The sequence below is a fragment of the Mustela nivalis genome (assembly GCF_964662115.1).
Source record: "Mustela nivalis genome assembly, chromosome: 16".
NCBI lineage: Eukaryota > Metazoa > Chordata > Mammalia > Carnivora > Mustelidae > Mustela > Mustela nivalis.
The window spans coordinates 28,260,276-28,281,101 of record NC_139035.1 but is presented as its reverse complement, the minus strand read 5'-3'; the positions used below and the strand labels follow the sequence as shown (position 1 = coordinate 28,281,101).

The window sequence follows — 20,826 nt, the reverse complement described above, 5'->3', positions numbered from 1 at the left end:
CTCAATTATTTATAAGGTACTATTATATATCCGGCGTTTATAAAGACTATGTAATAGAATGGGCACCTGGGTGGCTCAGTTGGTTAAGTGTCTGCCTTCAGCTCAGGTCATGATCTTGGGGTCCCGTGACTGAGCCCCTTGTTGGGACCCCTGCTCAGTGAGAAATCTGCTTCCTCCCCTACATCTGCTCCTTCCCCACCCGGCTCATTCTCTCTCCTCTTGCTTGCTCTCTCTCCTTTAAGTAAAGTAAAAAATTTTTTTAAAAATGTGTGTAGATTTGTTAAGGTTGTTTCATTGAATTTCAAGATAGATAACTTAATTCGCATAGCACTTTGGGACATTCATTGTGTTCCTAAAATGATGCTAAAATTTTGAAGACAAATAAATATAAAATGTGACACCTAATCCTAAAGAGTCCATATTCCATTAAAAAATCTACTCTAGTATATGTGCTGCCGAAGCTAGCACTAAAAAATCTACTCTAGAGGGCACCTGGGTGGCTCAGTGGGTTAAGCCTCTGTCTTCAGCTCAGGTCATGATCTCAGGGTCCTCGGATCGAGCCCCGCATCGGGCTCTCTGCTCAGTGGGGAGCCTGCTTCCCCCTCTCTCTCCCTGCCTCTCTGCCTACTTGTGATCTCTCTCTGTCAAATAAATAAATAAAATCTTAAAAAAAAAAATCTACTCTAGAGAAAGGAACAAAAATTCATTTCCAATAAATAAGCTGTCACTTCCTTTTACCCTTTGTGGTCCTTCAAAATAAACTCAAAAATAGTTTTTTCTCTTTTTAAAATATTTATTTATATAAGTAATCTCTACACTCAACATGAGGCTCAAACCCATGACCCTGAGATCAAGAGTGGCATGCTCCTCCAACTGAGCCAGCCAGGCACCCAGATTTATTTTCTTTCTTTCTTTCCTTCTCTCTCTCTCTCTCTCTTTCTTTCTTTCCTTCTTTCAAGTGTTTAAAATAATTCCATTCATTATAGCATCCATAGTAAAGTCATCACAAAATCTGCAAAACCTTGAGAGAAATAAAAGACTCAAATAAATGGAAAGGTTTACCATATTCCTAGATGGAACAACTGAATATTGCAAATTGTAGATAAGCCCCAAATTAATTTGAAGCTTTGGTGTATTTACCTTCTGTGGCTGCTATAACAAATGGCCATAGGTTTTGCTAGCTTACAACAACACAAATTTATTCTCATAGTTCTGGTATCCAGAATTTAAAATTGGTATCAATGGGCTAAAGTCAAGGTGTTGGGCTGATTTCTTCTGAGGAACCTATGATGAAGACCCATTTTCTTGCCCTAGTCGTAGCTTGTATCCATGACTGGTAGCTCTTTCCTCCATCTTCAAAGTTTATTGGGTCTCACCTTGATAATCCAGAATAATCTCCCCATGCTTGACTGAAGGATCTACAAAATCCAATTTGCCATGTGAAATAACATTCACAGTTTCCAGGTATAAGGACCTTGATATGTTTGGTAGCCATTTTTCAGCTCATTACAGCCTGCCCTAAAATTCACAACTATCCCACATGCAAAATACATTCACCTCATCCCAATATCCAAAAATCTCAACACATTACAATATCAACCCAATGTCTAAATGCTCATCTAAAATATCAACTCAGAAGTCTTAAATCTCATTATCTAAATCATCTAAACAAGCTATGGGTGAAACTTTGGTGTGATTCATCAACCTGGAGTAAAATTCTTCTCCACCTACAGACTAGTGAAACTAGAAATTGAGTTCTCTACTCCCAAAACACAATGGTGGGACAGACGCAGTGTAAGAGTTGTAGACACTGCCATTCAGAAAGGGAGGAAGTGGAAGGAAAACAGGAGTCACCAGTCCCAAGCAATTTTAGAATCCCACTGGGCAAATCCTATTAGATGTCAAGACCTAAGAATAATCCTATGTGGTAGAAGGTTCCATCCTCTTGGCTGGCGCTCCAGACTGCATTCCATTTTTTTTTTTTTTTTAAGGAAAGGTAGCATGTGTTCACAGCTGAATAGCCTCATCAGTCTGTTTCCTGCCTGCAGAGTTCTGGGAGTCCAGCAGCCTTTTTTCCTTTTTTTTTTTTTTCTTTTAAGATTTTATTTATCTATTTGAGAGAGAGAGAGCACAATCAGGGGAAGTGGGGGAGGGAAAAGGAGAAGCAGACTCCCCACTGAGCAAGGAGCCTGATGACACGATGTGGGGCTCGATCCCAGGACCCTGAGATCATAACCTAAGCCAAGACCAGATGCTTAACCAACTGAGCCAGCCAGGCGCCCCAAACAACCTTTTTACTTCTTGTTTTCTCATCTCCCTTTGTTCAAACTGACAATGCTGCTACTGGTACAACATCCTCAAAAACCTTGCGAGTCTCCCTGCAAGCCACAGAGACTCATTACGTTAAACAACAGGCTCCTCCATGGATCCTTCTTAGATAATCTTACTTCTATTTCTGGCTTCTGCTAAGATGGCTGAGGGAAGCCATGAGTAACGCACCCAATCTCTTCAGCACCCACAAAACACTGTTAAGTCACATCCTTGCTTTTTCTCCAGAGCACACTTTCCTAACAGTGAATCTCCTAATTTTAGCACTTTTGCTACCTGGATAGGCTGAGAATTTCCCAAGTTATCAAGTCCCATTTCTCTTTTACATAACAGGTTTTTTTCCTCAGTATATCTTTTCCCTCTCACATTTTACTATAAGCAACAAGAAGAAACCAGGTCATGCCTTCAACACTTTGTTTGGAAATCCTTTTAGCGAAAGGTCCAAGTTTCCCACTTACAAATTCTGCTTTTGATATACGGACAGGACACAATTCAGCCAAGGTTTCTGCCATGTTTGTTTTTCCTCCGTTTTCCAAGAACATGAACCCTAACCAGCAGAATCTCTACTGTCTGTGTTTCAACCAACAGTCTGCTCAAGGCAATCTAAGCTTTTTCTATTTTGTACCTCAAAATTCTTCTATCTACTCACTATCTAATTCCAAAACTGTTTCTATGTTTTTAGATATTTTTTTATAGCTGTACCTTAATTCCAGGTACCAAAATCTGTCTTAGTTTTCCATGGCTGCTATAATAAATTATCACAGACTTGATGGCTTAAGACACTAATGTATTCTTTTACATTTCTGAGTGCCAGAAGTCTGAATTGACTTCACTGGATGAAAGTCAAGCACAGACAGTGCTGACTCCTTTTAAAGGCCTGAGAGGGGAAACTATTCCTTGTCTTTTTCAGCTTCTAGCAATTTTCTGTTTTCCTCAGACTATGGTCCCTCCCAACACCTTCAAAGTACATCATGCCATTCTCTGCTTTCAGTCACATCACCTCCTCCTCTTCGTGTCAAACATCTATTTCCTTCTTTTAAGGACACTTGTGATTACATTTAGGGTCCACCAGGAGAATCCAGGATAATCTCTCAATCTCAAAATCCTTAATCATATCTGCGAAGTCCATTTTGCCCTATAACATTCATGGACTCCAGTTAATGACCTGGATATATTTGGGGGCCATTATCCAGCCTACCATGATCATCATACAGTCTCATGAAAGTCCATATGGGAGTTTTTGAGAGAGTTAAAAAGATCACTATACAGAGAACGATGGAAGCAGGATAAGGGGACGATAGGCTCATCTTGTCCCACAAACACAAGTAGATAATGATCATCCTAAATTTCCCAGAAATGAACCTGAACAAATTCTACAACTAAAGCCAGAGAGGAAGACACACAGAAGTGGAAGAAGAGGAAGAGGAGGAGGAGGAGGAGGAGGAAGAGGAAGAAGAAGAAGAAGAAGAAGAAGAAGAAGAAGAAGAAGAAGAAGAAGAAGAAAAGAAGAAAGGAGAAGGAGGTGAAGAAGGAAGAGGGGGCTGAGGGGGAGAGGGAGGAGGCAGCAGAGGCTTAAACAAAGTGCCAAGATGGAAGAATTCAGACCATATGAAAGAATAAGATAAGGTTATGGATAGAGATCTAAATGAAACAAATATAAGTAATGTGCCTGATGGAGAATTTAAGGCATCATAAGGATACTCTCTGAATTTGAGAAAAGAATGGAAGACTTCAGGGAGACCCATCACACAGAAATAATAGAGTTAAAAGGAATCTGTCAGAAATGAAATTGCAATAACTGAGATTAGAAACGGGCTTGAGACAATGAACACCAGGCTGGAAGAAAAGGAAGAATGAATTAGCAATACAGAAGACAAAATAATGGAAATTAAGGAAGCTGGACAAAAGAGATAATGAATTATGGAACATGAGAATAGACTTAGGGAACTGAGTGACCTCATCAAAAGTAATAACATTTGTATTCTAGGAGTCCCAGAAGAAGAAGAGACAAAAGGGGGCAGAAAATTTATTTGAAGAAATAATAGCAAAAAAATTCCCTAATCTGGGGAAGGAAACAAATATCCAGGTCCAAGAGACACAAAGAACTCCCATCAAAATCAACCAAAGCAGGCCAACACCAAAAATACTGTAACTAAATTTGTAAAATATAGTGATAAAGAAAAAAAATCTTAAAAGCAGCAAGACAAAAGGAGTCCTTAACTTACAAGGGAAGACCCACAAGGCTGGCTGCAGATTTCTCAAGAAAAACACGGCAAGCCAGAAGGGAGTGACATGACATATTCAAAGTGCTGAATGGGAAAACTCTGTAGCCAAGAATATTCTACCCAGCAAGGCCATCATTCAGAAGAGAAGAAGAGAAAAAGAGTTTCCCAGACAAACAAAAACTAAACCAGCCCTGCAAGAAATATTAAAAGGGACTCCCTGAGTAGAAAGGAAAGACCAAAAGTGACAAAGACAAGAAATGAACAGAGAACACTTCCAGAAACAATGACAAAACAAGTAATAAAATGCCACTAAGTACATATCTATCAATAATTATTCTGGGTGTAAATGGACTAAATGTTCAAATCAAAAAACACAGAGTAAAAAACAAACAAACAAGACATCTATATGCTGCTTACATGAGACTCATTTTTTACCTGCAGATTGAAAGGGAAGGGATAGAGAACCATTTATCATGCTACTGGATGTCAAAAGAACACCAGAGTAGCAATACTTTTACAAGAAAACTAGACTTTAAAATGAAGACTGTAACAGAGATAAAGAAGGGCATTATATCATAATCGGATAATCCAACAAGAAGATCTAATAATTATAAATATTTATGCATCCAGTATGGGAGCACTCAAATACATTAAATAATAAACATAAAGGAACTAATTGATAACAAAACAATAATAGTAGGGGACTTTAACACCCCACTTATATCAATGCATACATCATCTAAACAGAAAATCAACAAGGAAATAATGGCTTTGAAGGACACACTGGACCACATGGTCTTAACAAATATATTCAGAACATTCCATCCTAACCAGCATAGTACATATTCTTTTCAAGTGCACATGGGATGGTCTCCAGACCAGATCGCATACTAAGTCACAAATCAGGCCTCAACAAGTACAAAAAGACTGAGGTCATACCATCCATATTTTCTGACCACAATGTTATGAAATTTGAAGTCAACCACAAAAAAAAAAAAAAAATTTGAAAAGTTCACAAATACATGGAGCTTAAACAACATGCTACTAAACAATGAATGTGTCAAACAGGAAATCAAATAAGAAATAAAAAATACATAAAAGCAAATGAATATGAAAACAAAATGGTCCAAAAGGTTTTGGATGCAGCAAAAGTGGTCACAAGAGGGAAGTATATAGCAATACAGGCCTACCTTAAGAGGCAAGAAAAATCTCAAATAAACAACATAAACTTACACCTAAAGGATAGAAAGGACAAGAAAAAGAGCTCAAAGCCAACAGAAGAAAAGAAATAATAAAGATTAGAAATAAATGATATAGAAACTAAAAAAAAAAAAAAATGGAAAGATCAATAAAGCCAGGAGATGGTTCTTTGAAAGAATTAACTAACTTGATAAGCCCCTACTTATCAAAAAGATAAGAAAAAGAAAAAGGAAAAGAAAAGAAAAGAAAAAGGACCCAAATAAAATCACGCACAAGAGAGGAGAAACAACAACTAACACCACAGAAATACAAACAATCATAAGAGAAGATTATGAAAAACTATGTGCCAACAAACTGGACAGCCTAGAAGAAATGGATAAATTCCTAGAAACTTATAAACTACCAAAACTGAAACAGGAAGAAATAGAAAACTTGAACAGACTGATAACCAGCAAAGAAACCAAATCAATAATAAAAATCTCCCAACAAACCAAAGTCCAGGACCAGACAGCTTCACAGACAAATTCTACCAAATATTTAAAGAAAAGTTAACATCTATTCTTCTCAAACTATTACAAAGAATAGTTTTTAAATTCATTCTATGAGGCCAGCAATACCCTGATACCAAAACCAGAAAAAGACTCCTCTAAAAAGAAAACTACAGGCCAATATCCCTGATGAACATGGATGCAAAAATTCTCAACAGCAAACTGAACCCAACAGTACATTAAAAGAATCATTCACCAATCATGGCCTCATAGAATGATTTTGGATATTTTTCTTCCTTTTCTATTTTTTGGAATAGTTTGAGAAGATATGTATTAGCTATTCTTTATATGTTTGGTGGAATCATCTGTGAATAAAGGAAGTGGGGTTTATTCCTGGGCTGCAAGCATGGTTCAATATTCACATATCATCAGTGTGATATACGACATTAATAAAAGAAAGGATAAGAACCATATGACCCTTTCAATAGATGCAGAAAAATATTTGACAAAGTACAACATCCATTCATGACAAAAATTCTCAACAAAGAGGATTAGAAAGAACAAATGTCAGCATAATAAAGTCCATATATGAAAAACCCACGACTAATATTATTCTGAATGGGGGAAAAAAACCAGAGCTTTTCCTCCATGGTCAGGAACAAGACAGGGATGTCTACTCTCACCGCTGTTATTCAACATAATACTGGAAGTGCTAACCACAGCAATCAGACAACAAAAAGAAATAAAAGGTACCCAAATTGGCACTAAAGAAGCCAAACTTTCACTATTTGCAGATGATATAATACTCTATATAGAAAACCCAAAAGACTGCACCAAAAATCTGTAGAAGTGATACACAAAATCTGTAAAGTCACGGGTTACAAAAACAACATACAGAAATCTGTTGCATTTCTATATACCAAAAATGAAGAACCAGAAAGACAAATTAAGACATTGATCCCATTTACAATTATATTAAAAACTATAAAATATCTAGGAATAAATCTAACCTAAGAGGTGAAAGAGCAGTGCTCTGAAAACTATAAAACACTGATGAAAAAGATGAATATGAAAAACAAAGAAATGGGAAAACATTCCATGCTTATGGATTAGAAGAACAAATATTGTTAAAATTTCTATACTACCCAAAGTGATCTACATATTTAATGTAATCCCTACCAATAGTATTTTTCACAGAGCTAGAACAAATAATCCTAAAATTTGTATAAAACCACAAAAGACCCCACATAGCCAAAGCAACCTTGAAAAAGAAAAGTAAAGTTGGAGGCATCACAATTCTGGAGTTCAGGTTATATTACAAAGCTGTAGTGATCAAAACAGTATGGTACTGGCATAAATACAGACACATAGATCAATGGAACAGAATAGAGAGTCCAGAAATGAACCCACAACTATAGGGTTAATTAATCTTCAATAGGGGCACCTGGGTGGCTCAGAGGGTTAAAGCCTCTGCCTTCAGCTCAGGTCATGATCCTAGGGTCCTGGGATCGAGCCCCACATCGGGCTCTCTGCTCAGCAGGGAGCCTGCTTCCTCCTCTCTCTCTGCCTGCCTCTCTGCCTACTTGTGATCTCTGTCTGTCAAATAAATAAATAAAATCTTTAAAAAAATTTATCTTCGGGGCACCTGGGTGGCTCAGTGGGTTAAGCCTCTGCCTTCGGCTCAGGTCATGATCCCAGGGTCCTGGGATCGAGCCCCACATCGGGCTCTCCGCTCTGCAGGGAGCCTGCTTCCTCCTCTCTCTCTGCCTGCCTCTCTGCCTACTTGTGATCTCTGTCAGATAAATAAAGAAAAAATCTTTAAAAAAAAATTTATCTTCAATAAAGCAGGAATTAATAGCCAATAGAAAAGAGTCTCTTCAACCAATGCTGTTGGGGAAACTGGACAGCAACATGCAAAAGAATGAAATTGAGCCACTTTCTTACACCATACACAAAAATAACTTCAAATAACTGTCACCTAAATGTGAGACAGGAAACTACTAAAATCCTAGCAGAGAACACAGGCAGTAACCTCTTTGACATCAGCCATAGCAAATTCTTTCTAGATATGTCTCTGGAGGCAAGGAAAACAAGAGCAAAAACAAAGGCTTGGACTTCATCAAAATAAAAATCTTCTGCACAGAGAAGGAAACAAACTACAAAACTAAAAGTCAACCTGTGGAATGGGGGACAATGATTGCAAATTACATCTCTGATAAAGGGATTGTATCCAATATATATAAAGAACCTATACAACTCAGCACTCAAAAAACAAATAATCCAACAAAAAAATGGGTAAAAGACACAGAGAGACATTTTTTCTAAAGAAGATATCCAGCTGGCCAACAGACACATGAAAAGATGTTCCACATCACTCATCATCAGGGAAATACAAATCAAAACTACAGTGAAATATCACCTCACACCTGTCAGAATGGCTAAAATAAAAAACACAAGAAACAACAGGTGTTGATGAGGACGTGGAGAAAGGGGAGCCCTCTCGCACTGCTGTTGGGAAGGCAAACCAGGGCAAGTACAGAGAATCCTTGAAGAGTCAAAACTAGAACCACTCTACAATTTAGCAATTGCAGCACTATGTGTTACCCAAAGAATACAACAACACTAATTCAAAGGATATGTGCGCCCTGATGTTTATAGCAGCACTATCTACAACAGCCAGATTACCGAAAGGGCCCAAGTGTCCATCAACTGAAGGACATCTATACTGATGTGGTATATATATAAAATAGAATATTACTTAACCTTAAAAAAGGATGCAATCTGGCCATTTGCAAGGATGTGGATGGAGCTAGAGAGTATTATGCTAAGCAAAATAAGTCAATCAGAAAAAGACAAATACCATATGATATTGCTCCTATGAGGAATTTAAGAAAAAAAAAACAAAGGTGTATAAGGGAAAAAAAAGAGGGGGGGCACACCAAAAAATAGATTCTTAACTATAGAGAACAAACTGATGGTTATGGGGTGGGGGGGACTGGGTGAAACAGGTGATGGGGATTGAGGGGGGAACTTGTCATGATGAGCACTGGGTGTTGTGTGGAGATGTTGAATCACTAAATTGTATATCTGAAACTAATATTACACTGTATGGTAACTAACTGGAATTGAAATAGGAACTCAAAAAAATTCACTGTAATATTCAGCTGTGTCATTTCTACTACCTAACAAACTCTTAAGCTTCATTTGTCTATCTGTAAAGTGGACATAATAAGAGAGGTCAAATTCAGACCCATGTCTGGAATAGTTTTTTGGGGTTTTGTCTGTTTGTTTATTTCTTCAGTAGGCTCCATGCTGGGCTCAACACAGAGCTTGAATGCACGACCCTGAGATCAAGATCCAAGTCAAGATCAAGAGTTGGACACTCAATGGACTGAGCCACCCAGGTGCTCCAGGAATTGTATTAATGTACAGGGACCAATTAACTAGTATCCTTGCTTTCATCCCTTCACAGCTTCAAACTCATCATTCATGCTACAAGCAAAATTAATTCCCTAAACTGGAATCCAAGGTCTAGATTTTGGCTACACTATTTGGGTAACTTGGAGTCAGTGGTAGTTCCAGAATTCCAATACAGGATGGAGGAATTAGAAGACAGGACTAAAGAACTTGTCATGAAACTGCATTTGTATAATAAATGCACTGATTTTACCAAGAGCATGTGCCTATTTGGGGTGGTTTGGTAGAGAGAGGAGCATCCTCCTAACACCACCTGTGTAAGGCATTCAGGCTGCTATGGCAAAACATCACTGGCCAGGTAGATTATAAACAACAGAAATTCATTTCTCAAAGTTCTGGAGACTGAGAAATCCAAGATCAAGGCACCAACATGGCTGCGGTCTGAGGAGCGCGCTCTTCCTTCGTAGCTGGCACCTTCTCACTATGCCTTCACACGATGGAGGGGACCAGGGAGCTCTGTGGAAATGCTTACAAGGGCACTAATCTTATTCGTGAGGGTTCCACCTAAAACTATGACACTGGGCATTAGTATCTAACATATGAGTTGGGGGTGGGGGAGACACAAACATTTAGACCACAGTAACACCTTTAAGTTTTGTCTATAAAAGGAAAGTATTATAGTACAGTCCTCACAGAATTGTCCTAAGAACTAAACAAAGTGTACTATGATGCATGCACATGTCTTGGCGCAGTGCCTGGGACAGAGTAAAGCACTGGGTAAGTTTATTATGATGTCACTCCTCTCCTCAAAACTCTCTAAATGACCACCTACTGACTACTGAATAAAACACAGATCCCTCCAACACCCATTTAGCCACAAACTACCTGTCTAGACTCAGCCCTTCCAGCATTCATCCAGAGAGTTTAACCATTATTTACAGAGCAATATCCCCACCTGCCAACCTCACTCTCAGTTCTTCAGGTCTCTGTTCCGACATTTGCCTATCAGAGAGGCCTTTCCTGATCGCCCACTCTAAGGGAACGCACACTCACTCATTCCCTTACTAGCGACTTCATAACCCCCTTTGCTGCTCTACTTTTTTTGAAAGCACTCCATAGATTTATAGATTTTGACATAAATTTCTGGGTCTTCCTCCTGGAAAGTAAACGTCAGGAACATATTCTGTTTTGTGCCAAGTTGTACATATATTCTCAGGTCCTGGAAGAGTATTTAGCACATAGAGGTACTCAATAAATATTTATCGATTTATTATGTTTACAATTTTATTATGTTTTAAATATTTATCGATTTATTATGTTTATAATTTATTATGCTTCCTCAACCTAAGATGTCCTCTCGACATTGTCATCTTCCAAAATTTTACTCCTTTTCAAAAAAGATTTTATTTTACAGACAGATATCATAAGTAGGCAGAGAGACAGGCAGAGGTTGAGGGGGAACCAGGCTCCCCACTTAGCAGAGAGCCTGATCCCGGGACCCTGAGATCATGACCTGAGTCAAAGGTAAAGGCTTAACCCACTGAGCCACCCAGGCGCCCCCAAAATTTTATTCATTCTTCAAAGCTGACTCAAATACTCTTCTGTGAAATTTCTGATTCTCCCAAGTAGAGCTCATTGCTCTCTCAACCGTTACATGATTATAATTTGAGTTAGCTCTCATTTTAGTCTGTCTTATAATTTTTCTGATCTTATTTTTTGCTTCTATCTCTAGACTGTAAGCTTTTTAAAGGCAGGATCTATGTCTTTTTATCATACTCCATGCCAAATTCCCCACCCCTCACTCACTATCACATTGCCGCCACAGGGACATAATTTAAAAGAGGGTTGGAACTCAGTTTTTGCTTAGCTATTTGAAGGGAAGAGTGAAAAAACAGAATGAAAAAAAAAAACAAAACAGAAGCAAATGCTAAATTGCTTCAGGAAGGGTATGACTCTAGCAACTTATAAAACTGCCATACTTCAGAAGGCTTGGAAGAAATATAAGTAAATTATTTCCATGAAAATCTGTTAATGTGATTACAGAAGTTATTAGCAAACAAAAATTAGGAAAGTTTTCATTTTTCAGGAAAGGGGAAAAAGTCCAAAACAAAAAGTCCAAAAGTCCTAAGAAACGCTGTAGGGAAGCCGGGCTGGCTCAGTTGGTGGGGGTTGGGAGTTCAAGTCCCATGCTGGGTGTAGAGATTACTTAAAAATACAATCTTAAAAAGAAAGAAAGAAAGAAACCCAGTAATTGGCTGGATGACACCTTTTCATTCTCATGTGGTCCTTTATGACATCACTAAATCTATACTGAATCACTATGGCTGATGATGTTATAATGGTCATCGGTGTATATTATGCTGACGATGTGTCCAGTGGAGCACCATATTAACTGATCCCAGAGTGATTCTGCTCTGTGACCAATTTTTGGCTGTAGATTTTTTTTTCCCAATTAAGAAAGATGTCCATTCAAGGACTATCCCTAACTTTTTCTCTGTTGTTTATCTGTTTCCTTAGGGAGAGCTGCTGCATTTGTGATGGAACTATCTGGACAAAGGTTGGATGGGAGATTTTTCCAGAAGAAATGCATTATCTGAAAGTTAAGCCTTCTCCGTCTCACTGTCTACCTTACCCTCTGGACAAACTATGCTGCAATTTTGCTAATATGGATCTATTTCAGGGTTCTTTACATCTCATTTATATTTTAGTACAAGCTCTCTTTTTAATACTGTCTGTTTTATCTGTACATTACCTGTGGATGAAATGGAAAAAACACCAAAAAAAGGTGAATTAGTGATGCAAATAGTAATAGTTCTAAATACCATAGACTTTAAAACATAAGATTATCAGCTTCTTTGAGGGAACGTACCATGTCTTATTCCTCTTTGTAACATCTCCTTGCTCCCACCACTCACCCCCAAACATGTAGTACATTGTCTTGCACATACTTGGGGTTCAATAATGTGTATTGAATTAGAAAGTCTTATAAATAATCTAGTTCATCCTCTCTCTTTCAAGTTACAAAATATATCAGGAAGATAATGAGCTACAATGAGTAGAATGGTTAAGAGATGAAGTTATCTGTTTGGACCCATAGGTTAGTCACTCAATCTTTGTTAGTCACTCAAAGATTGTATAAAGTGTCTGGACAAGGGATCTGTAAAGTCCCTTGCAGACCTACCTAAGAAAGCTAAGTATGTCAAAGTTGTCATGTATTATTTTTTCTTTTTTAAGTAGACTGCAAACTCATTTCTAAGGTAAGGATAATATTCTGGGAAATGGTACTCTTAACCTAATTTCCCACTTTGCCAATGGAACTGTATTTTGAGGCAATCTTAAAAGCTCATTGACTGGGACACCTGGGTGGCTCAATGGGTTGGGCCTCTGCCTTTGGCTCAGGTCGTGATTTCAGGGTCCTGGGATCGAGCCCCACTTCGGGTTCTCTGCTCAGCAGGGAGCCTACTTCCCCCACCCCCACCTGCCTCCCTGCCTATTTGTGAGCTCTTTTTCACTGTGTCAAATAAATAAAATCTTTTTTTTAAAAAAGCTCATTGACTTTCACAACAATTAGATATTTATGACATTACTAGGATTTGATTGCATTATATGTTGATGCATATTGATAATATGTTAGTAAAGGAAAATATTCTACTAATATTCAAGTAATTTCTTTCAGCAGAATGCTCTAACCATAAAAAGCACATATTAAATGCTCGCTGATCATGATAATGATCACTGTAATTTTAGATGATATACAAAAGAGCATTTCTTCTACCTTTTATAGTAACCTTTCTTTTGTAGAGATAAATCCTATGTAATCATATGATAAATGATTGATATAAATATAAATCATAGATAAATCATATAAATCATAGAAAAATCAGTGTTTAGAGTTTAAGTGTACATATCCAGAAAACAAATGTAATTTGAATTACAGTAGGAAAAAAAATCTGTAATATCATGTCTTCTTTTAGCTGAAAAAACGAGCCTCCCAAGATACATTTGTTAAGGACCTGGAAAATCCGTCTATCTATGACATTGATCAAATACTCTGCCGGCTGGTGGCCACAACATCAATGATGACCAAGTACCTGAATCAGATGTCCCAGCATACTCCAGCTAAGAAAGTCAAGTACCGAAAACTGAAGAAGAGGAGTGAAGAAGGAGCCAAAGGATACTAGACCCATCTGTATGCCAATGTAGCCCAGTCCAACATGGAGGTTACATAAGAAATCTGTTGAAACAACTCATGCAAGGATAAAAATGGTTCTTTGAGAGCCTTTGGAATATTTTTTGTCACATACTTTACTGAATCTTTCCAAAGAAGTATGGGTTGAAAAATTACTTTTGCTAAAAAGGCATCCATACTTACTAGAAAAAGATTGTATACAATTACTTCTTCATATTTGTGTTTTTTCCTTTTAGTATATTAGATTATTAATCATTAACCAATATGTAGAATAGAATCTTGATTAAGTATTTCAATAAAATGATGAAACAAATATTTGTGCCTGCATGATTCAATTGGTTAAGCATCCATGACTCTTAATCTCAGCTCAGGTCTTGATCTCTCAGGGTCATGAGTTCAAGCCCCACATTGGGCTCCACCCTGGGTATGGAAAGCTACTTTTAATTAATTAATTAGTGAGTTAGTAATTTTTTTCTCACTTTCTTGAGTAGATTTTTTTGGCCACACAGAGACTTTTAGGTTCCCATCTCAGATTGTTGAAATAGTATGGAAATATTAAGAAATAGGATAATTTTTTAAAGTATAAATTTTTCCATTTTCATTATGACAAATGATTAAGTACCAACATTTTTAAAATTTCAGGCTTTGGTTGATAATATACCTCAGTTTTTAGAAAGTATTCTGGGCTTTTGTTGATCAGCCACCTCAATTTTTATAAGTATGGTTACCATATTTTCCAAAAAAATTGGGAGACCTATCTGAGACCAGGATAGAAGATTTGATTTAAAACATGTTGAAAAAAGCCAGAAAAACATGCCAGCTCTGTAACATACCTCCCCCCAAAAAACTTTTAAAACTTTTAAAAAACAATTCTCGAAACAGTAATATATAACTCTATAGTCTTTACAAGTAACAGAATAGTGCCTGCTCTAGGTTACTGTGGATTATTAAAAGTTTGAGTCCACTTTCCAGACTTCCCTCCTTACCTTCCATTCTCCCTTAGCACAACCCTGCTCTTGCATCTCCAAAAATGTCTCTCCCATCCTTTCAGAGTTCTGACCTGTCAACCAATTCCCTCTAAGAAAACACTGATACAAATTTCTTTTAATGAAAAGTCTCCAAAACTCAAAAATCCAAAGCAATTGATCTATGATAGTGGAATTTTCAACAGTATGGAGGAGACCCTTTTTAGGGTAGGTACTGGAGTAGACAGGCTTTAACAGGATGCCTGGAGGCCAGCAAAGGGGGAGTTAAAATGGCTAGCGATTGGGAAAGTAAAGACTTGTCCTGACAGCACTCCCAATAGAAATGAAATGAAAGCCTGGCATTTCAGGCACTTATCTGGCTGTGATAACAGCAATAGCATTTTTCAAGTGCTAATTATAGACCAGGCCTTGCGGGAAGTGCTTTGTATTGTCTCATTTCATTCCTCACAACAACCCCATGAAGAATTTAAGTACCTTGTCCAAGGTGTCACAGGTTTCAAAATGGAGACACCAGTATTTGAACTCCAGCGAAATACCTATGTACTTTTGCTTTTATGATTCCACTAGTGCTGTAGCCCTCCTTTGCAACTTATGACTCGCTAATATTCTAGTAAGACAATCTCATCCCTGTCCCCCGATATGCACACTCATTCCCAAACCTCAGGGTGTGTTCATACCCTGCCCCCTTCTCATGTATTAAAATCCCACCCATTCTCCAAGGCCCAGCTCCAGTCCAACATGCTCCAACTTCACCTTCTCTGACCACCCCATAGCATGGACCACATCTTCTGCTGATTTTAACCCTTCTTGGTAGGCTTTCTGATGTTTTTATGTCTATAGCTTATCATCCCCCACCTAACAAATGTCCAGAGGGCAGGAACAACCAGGTGTACCTGCAACAATGCTATTCTCATAGTGGGCATTTAATAAATGCTTGCTGAAAGCACAAATGCAAGAGAACCATGCGAAATGAATGCCAGGAACTTCACAAATACTAGTTTTTTAACCAATGTGTGTATACATTCATAATTACACAGGTATTATCTCCCTGGAATCTCTAAGGTATGTTCTACATGGCTGTGGAAATGAATTCACCAAAAAAAAAATCACTAAAACTCAAAATAACACATAGCTTTTTGACCTTTGATTGCAGCATTAACATACATGCAGAAAAGTGCAAAAATTATAAATCTATAGCTCAACAAACTTTCACAAATGAACACACCATGCACCAGATCAAGAAAAAGAACACTACATCCTAGAAATTCCCTTCTTGCCAGAAAGATAACTGCTATTCTGACTTCCAGCACTATAATTTTCCCTGGAAAGTCATTTTAAATTATTATATAACTATCTACCTGGGAAGGCAATATATGGTTCAAATACACCATTAAAAAAAGAAAAGGGGGGCGCCTGGGTGGCTCAGTGGGTTAAGCCGCTGCCTTCGGCTCAGGTCATGATCCCAGGATCCTGGGATCCAGCCCCGCATCGGGCTCTCTGCTCAGCCGGGAGCCTGCTTCCTTCTCTCTCTCTCTGCCTGCCTCTCTGCCTGCTTGTGATCTCTCTCTGTCAAATAAATAAATAAAATCTTTAAAAAAAAAAAAAAGAAAAAGAAAAGGAATGGTCCACTCTGCCTAAGTCTCTCAGAAAATGGCCCTGAACATATTGCATACATATAGCCTTATAAGAAATTATTGATGAAACTGTTAGAAATTAGTCAATCAACTAACTTCCAATATGTACAGTTTCTATTGAGTACAATGTTTGAGGTCAATAGCAAAATAGAAAAAAAAGCAGATTTCACACACCATCAGCAGCTGTGATTACATGTACAAATAAAACTTGATAAAAGCTGAAAATGCTTGAAAAACAAGACAGAGGATCATAGGGGAAGGGAGGGGGATAATGAAACAAGATGAAACCAGAGAGGGAGACAAACCATGTGAGACTTTTAATCTCAGGAAACAAACTGAGGGTTGTTGGAGTGGAGTGGGGTGGGAGAGATGGGGTCACTGGGTGATGGACACTGGGGAGGGTATGTGCTATGGTGAGTGCTGTGAATTGTGTAAGCCTGATGATTCACAGACCTGTACCCCTGAAACAAATAACACATTGTATGTTAACTTTAAAAAAAAAAAGACCTATATCTTAAAAAAAAAAAAAAAAAGACGTGGTATATATACAATGGAGTATTATTCAGCCATTAAAAAAGAATGAAATCTTGCCATTTGCAATGACACATATGGAGCTAGGAAATATTATTCTAAGTGAAATAAGTCAGCGAAAGACAAATACCATATGACTTCACTCCTATGTGGAATTTAACAAATGAACAAAGGAAAAAAAAAGAGAGAGAGAAAGAGAGACAAACCAAAAAACAGACTCTTAACTATAGAGAACAAACTGATGGTTGCCAGAGGGGTGGTGAGGGGGGAGATGGGGGAAACAGGTGATGGGGATGAAGGCATGCACTTGCGATCAACACTGGGTGTTGTATGGAAGTGTTGAATCACTATATTGTGCACCTGAACCTAATACGACATATTAACAATACTGGAATTAAATTTTTTTAAAAAGCTGAAAATGCTAATTATCTCTTGATTTGTTGATGGTATAACCTATAACTCATAGGGGAAAAAGTCCATCATTCAGTCCTTTTGCTACTGTCACCAGCTAGATACCAAGAGCTGGCCTTTACTACACACCTGGTTGTGCTCACTAACCTCTGTCCCTATTTTTCCTTAAGCACTTCTTTCCAGCTTCTCTCTTAACTCAGGCAAATGGAAATGAAACTAGCCCTTATGCACAGCAACTGCCCTGAGGCCTCCAACCAGCCCAGACTACCCAGACCAGTTTGAGCATAACCCATGTCTCCTGCCTGCACAGAAGGGCCATGGAGTGACCCCTAGAATAACCAACAACTATCTTTATCTCACTCTAATACTAAAATCTCCACCTGAAGAGGACACAAGCCTCGTTTACATAACATACAATGCATGTATAGGCATGTTGCCTTAAGGCGCATGGGGGACCTGCTACTCAGGATCCCCTTTCTAAATACCCTAACCCTTAATAAAAGGAGCCCATGTACCCTTGCTTGGGGAGTCATAGCTTTGGAAGTTGTTCTCTTCGATATTTACTGCAAATAAAGTTTCATTTATGTGACAACTCACCTGGGGTAGTTTCTATCTGTGACTTAACAAGGCGTGAGAACTCGTGCTACTTAGGTACACTACCTTGGGTCTTCCTTACCTGCCCAGTCCAGGAATTCCACACACTCCATCTGGGAATACCGAGCAGCAACATCTCGAGCTCTTTCTTCCCGGAAATTCAGCGCTTCTATATCAACGTCCAACTCCACTAGTGCTTTCAAAGTTTCCAGACGACCCCAGGCTGCAGCACAGTGTAAGAGTGTGTAACCTAACAAGAGAATGAAGATGGTCAGGTCGAACAGGCTACATTGTTTCAGGCTTGTTTTACTGAACAGAAGATCATAATGATGATCAACTCTTGAACAATTACTGTGAGCGAGGCACTATTCTACATACTTTATACACAGTAAACTCATTCAGTTCATAAAAACCCTGAGGTCAGAACTATTATAATCCCCACTTCACAGATAAGGAAACTGAAGCCCAGAGAAGTTAAGAAGGAAATTGAGGTCCAGAAGCTTGCCGGAGGAATGCAGCCAGTGAGTGATGGATGCAAGATACCAACACAAGTAGCCTTAAGTCTGAGCTCTTTAATGCCTTTTAAAAAGGACGACAGCAACCTCCCCAGAAGTAATCTATTTTGGAACACAATTAGACCCACAACTCTAGTCTAAGGGACTTTCAGCAAACTCTAATTATATTGACATTATTGTTAATGCAATCTTATAAATTATGATCACTGTGTATGCCTTTAGTTTGAATATTAATCATTTGAATGAAAACTGAAATCATGACCCACCAGATTAGAAAGTTGTTTTTTAGATTTGCAGTGGCAACTACTAGGAGGGTGATAAAAAGGAGGTATAATTAAAATTTTTTCACACTGGGACGCCTGGGTGGCTCAGTTGGTTAAGCAGCTGCCTTCGGCTCAGGTCATGATCCCAGCGTCCTGGGATCGAGTCCCACATCGGGCTCCTTGCTCAGCAGGGAGCCTGCTTCTCCCTCTGCCTCTGCCTGTGCTCGCTCTCTCCCCCTCTCTCTCTCTGATAAATTAAAAAAAAAAAAAATTTCACACTGGTTTAAAACAATCAAGTCAAAACTTCTTTGTTTTAACTTACCCACAGGAGACATTTATGACTCATTTAACTGGCCAAAGAGGCATGTACTTCTAACACAAGAAGAACTGAGCAAAAGAATGAACAGATGTGTTGACTCTATTATGTACCAGGCACTTTATGTACTAATACGTGATTCAACCCTTTCAAGAACCTCTGAGGTCTGTACTGTTAACCCCATTAAAAGACACAATGGAAAGTGAAGTTCAGAGAGGTTACCCTTGCTCAAGGCCACACTGGTAGTAAGTAGCCAAAGCAAAATTCAAACCCAGGTCTGTTGCCAAATAAAGCATTTGTAAGGAGTAGGAAACAGTACCTAAATGCTTGCCACTGAGTAGAGCAGGAAAAAAGAGAATCGTGATTCCTTCACTGCTGCTGCCCCCCGGAACAATTTGTTACTTAAACTGTAACCCCTGGAGGATTTTACTAGTTACCAAGCACATTTAGATATGGCCTTAAGAAATACATATACTGGCAACAGGTCTTTGGGGAGAAGGACGACGTAGGACCGTGAAGCTGGACAGCTGGGGATGCCCGGCTCGCTCAGGGCGAAAAGCCGCCCCTTCACCGAAGCTGAAGCCGGGCAGCTGGGAACACCTGGCCCACCCAGGGCGGAACGCCGCCTGCTTCAGGGAAGCCGAGCACCCGGGAACGCCCGGTCAGCTCAGGGTGGAACGAAATCCGCCTGCTTCCCTTTTTCGTTTTGTCTCTCCTTTCTCTTCCCAGAAGTGCTCGTTGTTAGTTAGAGGAGTCCTTTGAATGTGCTTGGTTAACTATAAACTTTATCCTCCTTCTTGCTTGCCTGCAAGACGTGTCTAACGTGTGACCTTCATCAATCCTTCTGATGGCTATTGTTTTCTATCCAATAAAAGTGAGACTGTGGAGTTGCTTGTGGCAGCCGTCCTTTTCGACTGTTGTCCCCTGCTCCCAGTCTTTTGCAGCTGACTTGATTGTGCCTAATTCTTCTCTTGTTGCTGACTGGACGCGGCACTCCACTTCCTTCCAGAAGCCTCTTCTTGGCTCCCTACTTGCCATATTCCCACAATCCCAGGTCTGTTTTACATGAGGTTGTAAACTACCTTTGTCTTGAGGATATCATAACCTGAAAGCTTAATAAGGGAATCAAAAGGAACATCAAGTGAACTACTCCAAGATCAGCCAAAATTGGAATCACCTCTCCTCTTTGGCCCAACTTTTTTTTTTTTTCTTAATATCATAGCAAATGAGAAATTTCAAAAATGGAGAGATAGAAACTGGCCCAAGAATTTCACTGTGCCTTATCCTCTACAAAAAAAAAAAAAAAAAAGAGAGAGAGAGAGAGAGAGAGAAATACCCTGATACCACCCTCATTGCTCTTGCCTTCTGCCTGAAGATGCAAGTCTTCAATGAGCCAAAAATGTCTAGAGCCCTGAAAGCTGGAGGTGGGAGACACTGTCTACAAACAAGATGCTGCCAGTATGAGCCATTCCAAATGAGTTCTGGCTCCTTACATTGCTTTTCTCAAGGCTGAAGTTCCACACCACTGGTAACACCTAATTTTTTTGTTTCCTATTTAACATACATAGCTTAAAAACAAGAAAACAAGATTTCTAAACAGAGGCTTTTAACAAAAAATTTGGATGTTTTAAAAACACCGTTACATTTTTTCCCCCTTGTTGGGGATGGTCTGTTTTCTAGAGAGAAACACACAGATCTTGTAGTACATTAACCCCACTGCCTTCCCAGA

General features: G+C 38.8%; 2 protein-coding genes across 5 annotated transcripts in view; one reads left to right on the top strand and one right to left on the bottom strand.

Annotated features, from left to right (window-relative positions):
- Window positions 1–20,826, bottom strand: part of ANKRD45 (ankyrin repeat domain 45) — a 55,737-nt gene that overhangs the window by 10,216 nt on the left and 24,695 nt on the right. For all 4 annotated transcript variants that reach the window (XM_082704443.1, XM_082704445.1, XM_082704442.1 and 1 more), the window contains exon 3: window positions 18,086–18,253. In XM_082704443.1, the coding sequence (XP_082560569.1) occupies window positions 18,086–18,253 (168 nt within the window). The remainder of the gene's footprint in view (window positions 1–18,085; window positions 18,254–20,826) is intronic.
- On the top strand, window positions 12,012–14,141 carry TEX50 (testis expressed 50). Its single transcript, XM_082704453.1, has 2 exons — window positions 12,012–12,443; window positions 13,633–14,141. Exons 1-2 carry the CDS (start codon window positions 12,120–12,122, stop codon window positions 13,837–13,839), a joined length of 531 nt encoding a protein of 176 aa, XP_082560579.1. The 5' UTR covers window positions 12,012–12,119; the 3' UTR covers window positions 13,840–14,141.